The sequence below is a fragment of the Triticum dicoccoides genome, chromosome 6B (assembly GCF_002162155.2).
Source record: "Triticum dicoccoides isolate Atlit2015 ecotype Zavitan chromosome 6B, WEW_v2.0, whole genome shotgun sequence".
Classification (NCBI taxonomy): Eukaryota; Viridiplantae; Streptophyta; class Magnoliopsida; order Poales; family Poaceae; genus Triticum; species Triticum dicoccoides.
Window position 1 is genome coordinate 694172402 of NC_041391.1, and position 6838 is coordinate 694179239.

The 6838-nt window shown below is 51.4% G+C and overlaps 1 protein-coding gene and 1 long non-coding RNA gene across 2 annotated transcripts; both read left to right on the forward strand.

Moving 5' to 3' along the window:
- Window positions 1–350: 350 nt before the first annotated feature.
- Window positions 351–1189, forward strand: LOC119321528 (collagen alpha-2(I) chain-like). The gene is made up of 2 exons (XM_037595173.1): window positions 351–912; window positions 1152–1189. Exons 1-2 carry the CDS (start codon window positions 351–353, stop codon window positions 1187–1189), a joined length of 600 nt encoding a protein of 199 aa, XP_037451070.1.
- A 4093-nt stretch (window positions 1190–5282) lies between these two features.
- On the forward strand, window positions 5283–5721 carry LOC119322410. The gene is made up of 3 exons (XR_005155588.1): window positions 5283–5404; window positions 5489–5590; window positions 5666–5721. It is a non-coding gene; the product is annotated as an uncharacterized LOC119322410 (long non-coding RNA).
- The last annotated feature ends 1117 nt before the right edge of the window (window positions 5722–6838 follow it).

Below are 6838 nucleotides of genomic sequence, written 5' to 3' on the forward strand. Positions count from 1 at the left end.
ACGGCATCGTCGCCGAAGAACTCATGGACGTCGTGGCATCCCCGGACAGCTCCGCCCACGACATCTAGATGCAGCTCCATGTACTCTTCATGGACAACCAGCCGGGCCGCGCCGACGTCCTCGGCGCCGAACTCAGGAACCTCGTTCAGGGCGACCTCTCCGTCGCCGAGTACAGCCGGAGGCTTAAGTCCCTGGCCTACGCCTTGGAGTACATCAGCGAGCACATCTCCGACCAGGCCCTGACGCTGCAGCTTATCCGCGACCTCAACCGCAAGTTTCATATCATGGCGACTCTCCTCCCGATGTAGTCGCCGTTCCCTACCTTCGTGCAGGCCCGCCCTCGCCTTCTCATGGAGGAGATCTCCACCAACGAGAGGGCACGGCTTGACGGGCGTCCGGAGCTCCCCGCTGCTGTGCTCACCATCGGGCACGGGCCATGCGGCGGCGCTCCTCCTGATCGCGGCTCCAGCGGCGACTCCACCACCAAGGGCAAGGGGCCTGCTGCCTCCCCGACCAGCGACAAGGGTCAGGGCTCGCGCGGGCGTGGCCGCGGACGTGGCCGTGGCCGCGGCGGCCCCTCCCCAGGAAACGCTCCTGCTGGGCACGGCACCGCTCCTTCCGGCCCTGGCTCGCCTGCTGCGACGGGCTTCTTCGCTCCTTACGGCGCCCTCCTTCCCGGACTTCCTGCACCGCGGGCTCCTTGGGCCGCGCCGAACGTCGCGGGCGTGCTAGGCCCGCGTCCTCCTACACCTCATCAGGCCTACCCCGTGCCGTCATCATCGTCCAGCGGGCCTACCTGGGAGCAGTACAACCAACTATACGCTGCTCTCCAGGGCCTCTCCATGCAGCAGCAGCACGCCGGCGGCACGCCGGACTGGTTCCTCGACACGGGCGCTACGTCGCACGTCTCTGGTAAGACGGACCTCCTCACCTCGTATGGTTCTCCTTCATTGCGTCATTCCTCCGGCATCTTAGTAGGCAACAAGTCTCATCTTCCCATTACCGCTGTAGGCTCTACCTCTGTGTCTAACTTTTCACTAAATGACGTCCTCATATCCCCTACAATAATCAAAAACTTGATCTATGTACGTTGTTTTACACAAGATAATTTTTGCTCAATCACTTTTGACCCTTTCGGTTTTTCCGTGAAGGACCTAGCCACGGGGAAGCTAATCATGAGGTCCAATAGCCACGGGGATATCTACCCCTTCTTCACCAACTCCGGCGTCCAAGCAGCACTCTCCGTCGTCACCAACGACTTATGGCATCTTCGTTTAGGGCATGCTAGGAATAAATCTGTTTCCATTCTAGCACGTGATTTTCTTCCAAATTTTAATAAAAATAGGCCTAGCACCTCTGTCTGCTCATCATGTAAACTAGGCAAGCAGCCCCAGCTACCTTTTTCCCTTTCCACTTCCAAAACGAGTGCACCTTTCCAATTAATACATTGTGACTTATGGACCTCGCCGGTACCTAGTTTCTCTGGCTTTCAATACTATCTTGTGATTCCCGATGACTACTCACACTACTCATGGACTTTCCCATTGTGAAACAAATCGGATACCGCTGACACCGTCTCACGTTTCTTTGCGTACGTTCTCACATAATTTCATGTCACGATTCAATGTATGTAGTGTGACAACAGCGGGGAATTCCTCACTTGCTCCTTGCGTGATCTATTCTCCCGCCATGGTGCCTCCTTCCGCTTATCATGCCCCCACACCTCGCCACAAAATGGCAAGGCCGAGCGACTTATCCGTACCACCAATGACGTACTCCGTGTGCTTCTCATCCACGCACACCTTCCCGCCCCTTTCGGGTCGAGGCCCTTCATACCGCCACCTACATACTCAACCGGCGCCCCTCCTCAGCCATCCACTTCGTGACGCCTCACTTTTGCCTCCTAGGCCAACACCCCACATAAGACCATATGCGCGCCTTTGGGTGTCTCTGTTTCCCTAACACCATTGCTACTAGCCCACACAAACTTGCCCCGCGGTCGTCTCGTTGTGCTTTCCTCGGATATCCGCTAGAGCACAAAGGCTACAGGTGCCTCGATCTATCGACTCACAAAGTCATTATTTCCCGACACGTCACTTCGACGAGAGTGTCTTCCCCTATTTTTCTGCCGATCACCCATGCCCCACTCCCCTTCCCTCGGCCACAGAAAATCCAGCGCACCAAATCTGCCCCGAACCCCGTACCTCGTACCTGCCGTATCGATTAGTCGCCCCAGATTCAGCGCCTGCCCCTCCTCCACCTACCAGTGCTGCTTGGCCAATCCCCGTCCTAGCCGATCCGCCGCACCAATCCCTGCATTGCCCTGCCGTATCTGCCCCTCGAGAACCTCCCCGCATGCACCATGCGCCCTAGCCGCCCCACTGCTGCGCCAGCTAGCCCGCATGCCCCGCCAACCAGCCCGCCCGTCCTCTCGCCGCGCGCACCTGATTCCTCGTGTGCGCCAACCACTCCCCGCGCCCCAGCCGGGCAAATTTCACATATTTGACCTAAGGCCTAAATCAATTCACAAACTGACCTGCTTTCAAAAAAAATTCACTCTGCTGACCCTTCGGTGTGACGCCCGACAGCTGGGCGTCGCACCCTACTGTGCAGCGCCCATCACTTCGGCGCCACACTTCCTGCCAGCGTGGCAGCCCTGGTCCAGTTGCGGCCCCACATACAGCACTGCAGCGCCTAAGACTTAGGCGCCGCACTGTGTATATTGTAGCGCCCGTGTCTTAGGCGCTGCACATTGACTTAGCCCGCATCGGGCCAGACCCTCCCAGGCAGTTCTTCCAGTTGCTCTGTTGTCACAGAGAGCGGCGGCGGCGGCGCCCCCTTCAGATCCCCCCACACCCCCTCTCATATTTGAAGTTTTGAGGCCTGGATTCGATCTCCAATCCTTCCTAGTACGTAAACTCCTCCGTTCCCTTTCTTTTCCTCCGTAAAATCGTTCGGTGTTCCAGATTAAGTTTTTTGATGTAATATTGCAATTGGAGATGATAAGTCATCCATCTTAGGAGCCATTTCCTGGTCTGACCTTCAAATGTGGAATCCTTTTCTCATCAATGGCAAGTACTTTGAAAACAACTATCAAAATTTTATTTAGTTTTACAAGTATGCAGAGAGCCGACAAGGCAGCAATGCTATTGTTCAAATGTGGTCAAGGCAGGCTTTCGGTGTTTCAGAATGAGCACACATTCATTGCAACCAAAAGAATTGGTAGTCATATCCGGTAGTATATGATTCTTGTTGTGATGGAGGATGTGTAGTCATATCCGGTGTTCATATCCGGTGTTCATATCCGGTGTTCATTCGTTAGGTGGAAACTCTTTCGGTGTTGTGATGGAGGATGTGTAGTCATATCCGGTAGTATATGATTCTTGTTAGTTAAACCTAGATTGTTTATTTTTTTAGATATATATGAGATGCCTAGTTTTGTAGATAATTATGAGATGTTGAGTTTTGTAGCTATATGTGAGATGTTGAGTTTTTTTAGATATATATTAGATGTTGAGTGTTTTCCGATATTTGAGATGAACTCATGTATGTTTATTGTTTGAAATTGTAAGGATGGTTTGGCTTCTGGACGATGTCTACGACGTGCAACACCGGTCCTACATGATGCGCGAGAAGGATAAGGTAATAATGAGTACTCTAAATCTTTTGCAAATTTGCCTTTAGTTGAAATTTACATGCCCTAAGATTTGTCATTACTTGTTTTTTGCAGAAGCTTGAACCTCTGAAGATTCGGTATCACGGGGTCTCTGGTCCTGCCATGCCTTACGATGAGCGGTACACACCGTACATCAAGCAGGCAGGACTACTCCCGTGGATTTTGTTGGTCAGCCGGTCCACGCCGAATCTGAACGCTCCACTAGTGTCCGCTCTTGTTGATCGGTGGAGGCCAGAGACCCACAGTTTCCATCTTCGGACCGGGGAGATGACCGTGACGCTCGAGGATGTCTCGTTGATCACCGGTCTTGCTATCGACGGGAGGCCTCTATGTATGAGCACCGATTCTGATGGGTGGCGCGAGCAGATGATTGCTCTTATCGGTATGGCTCCTACCGAGGCTAAGGATGATGTAGAGGAGGGAGAAGAGAAGAAGAAGAGGGAAAGGAAGGCAGCTGGAGCTGCTTTCACGTGGATTCAAAATAACTTTGCGACGTGCCCTCCGGATGCAACTGATGATGTGATCCAGACACATGCTCGTGTGTATATGTGGTACATTGTGTCGAGGACTTTGTTTCCTGACTCCACTGGCAAGAACGCTCCATGGATGTGGCTGAAGGCGTTGACCGTCTTCGATAGCAAATGGAGCTGGGGTTCAGCGACTCTTGCCTACTTGTACCGACAGGTAGTTGGTCTGTTTTGTGATCAACTCATTTATTCATTAGCAATGCAAGCTTGCTGTCAAGTTAACATTGTTTTTCTTTCATATGTAGCTGGATGATGCGTGTTGCAGGATCACACCTAGTGCAGGCATTGGTGGTAATCTGCTTCTACTTTCTGTATGGAGCTGGGAGCGTCTGCCTGTTGGACGCCCGAAGAGCGTCAGGTTTGATCCTTGGTATGCAGATGAACATGACGAATTACGGCGCCCCACGTGGGCTTACAAGTGGGATATCGTTTCCGAGATGACGAACGATGTCAATCTCATGTACCAAAAGTACATTGCCGAGTTGGACACGATTACGCCTGAGCAGGTAAGGAGGTCATTACTTTAGTCCTTTCTCATGCTTGCTTGAAAAATAGTTATCAAATTTGCATTGTTGCCCTGTTTCATAGGTGGAATGGCAGCCATATGGCGCCGGTGAGAGCTTGGGGTACACCGCGGAGTTCCGCCTCAACCCGATGTGCTTGCGGGATAAGGATCTCTGGCTTATGCGGTGCCCATTGATATGCAACTGGGCGGTTGAGTTTCATTTGCCGCATCGCGTGTATCGTCAGTTTGGTCTTTTCCAGCCTCACCCGCCGGATTGGGTGGACACGAATAAAGCACTTCATAGGTAAGAGAGCATGTGTGCGTATTGTCTAATCATCGGGACTCCTTTTGATTGTGCTAATGTTTGGTTTTATACCACGCAGGTTGGACAGGAGAAGGCAACGGAAGATAAAGGACTGGGCCAAGCATCATTCTGCGTATGTTACCCGCTTCCAGCTTTGTGTGGAGCAAGCTCGTAGCACTGCACGCGCCCCGCTTCGTGAGCACAACTCACTTGCTTTTGATAACTACGTACGATGGTTTATTGGAACTACTCAAGTTGAGATATGCCCGCCGGCATATAATGAGGATATTCTTGAAGAACCCGTAAACTTTGAGGATCTAGCAAAGGGGAAGTACAACAGAGATGTCAGGCTAGGGCAAGGAGTGCCTGCTGTTCCGGTGATTAACTATGTGGTAAAGTGTTCCCCTCTTTACTTTCCTGTTGACCGTATTACACATGTTTGAATGGCTAACGCATTCATTTTTGCTCATCCGCAGTGCACCGAGATCAAGAAAGCAGCTGACGAGAGCCAGTCTATCCTGGAGAAGACACCGGTTGGAACTGGCAATGATGATGGTTCACTACGAGCATTCCTCAAGGTACATATCGCATTCACTATGAGAGCCAGTCTATGTTGCGAAGTTTGATATCTTACACACTTGTTCATGTTACAGCGTCAGGCCAAGAAGTTAAGGCGGTTATCGAACCTTCTCGGTTGTCGTGATCCTGAATATGATGAACCATCTGCCTCTAGGTCTGGTACACCATCAGACCCCGCACCTCACTCGGTCTGATGATGACATGACTTTGGCAGACGCTCAAGCTCGGTCCGCATATGTGTTCAAGCCTAGGCAGCCCAGACGCCGGTACACGCCCAACGACTATGACAACAGAGGCAACCCAAAGGTGGTCGTAGGGACCTCGCGGATGGCTAGATTGGATGATGAGGCGGAGGAGGAGGCGGAGGCGGAGCCGCAGGCGGAGGAGGAAGTGCACGAAGAGGAGCCTCGTGCTCCTAAAAAGAAGAAGATTACCTGCAGGCGTGGCACCAGGAACACGCGTGGAAGGCATTAGTGCTTTGTGTTAGATTGATGAACTTGTGAGGTTATGTTATATGATGAACTTGTGAACTTGTGAGGTTGATTAACTTGTGAGGTTATGTTATGGTATTTGTGTTTGCAAACTTGAAGCAGACTTGAATTGTCTTAAATGATGTGATGTTCAAGTTATTAGTTCTCTTTGCTTAGCATGTCCAGTTTATAGTACTTTTATTGATGTTTTAGTTATTTGAGTGCTGCTGCACCCCACCCAAAATGGCATCTGTTTCTGCAGTTTTGCTTATAGCAACACTGCAGCGCCCAACATTTAGGCGCTGCACTGTACTGTGTGGCGCCCTACCCTTAGGCGCTGCACTGTACTGTGCAGCGCCCTACCCTTAGGCGCTGCACTACTGCCATGGCTATCCAGAAAGCCAACAGTTACTCCCATGGCTACTCCCACTACATCCATAATACTTACAATGACTGCAGCATCACAGCAATATGAACAAACACAAATTTTATGCCGACGATGTTCATAACTTAAGATAATTCAAACATTAGTACGACATGGTTCACGACACATTCATTACAAATGACAAATGGCAGCTTGCCCTAGAAGATAGTTCACCAACATCTCACATGCCCTCACAACTTCACAACACATTAATTAGAAGATAGTTGACGAGGAGTGCACCGAAGCGAAGTCCCTACTGAGTAGAGCGAGGCCATTTCCCCTTCTTGTCACGTGCCGAGTCCTCCTCTTGCGCCTTGCGAGCCTTTGCAAGCTTTCTTGCCCTCTCCTCCTCA

Bases quoted from the DNA above. Each gene is read 5' to 3' on its own strand.
- LOC119321528 (XM_037595173.1), top strand. From the start codon at position 351: ATGGAGGAGATCTCCACCAACGAGAGGGCACGGCTTGACGGGCGTCCG. The intron at 913-1,151 runs GTAAGACGGACC...TTTTCCGTGAAG, and splicing joins CGCTACGTCGCACGTCTCTG to GACCTAGCCACGGGGAAGCT.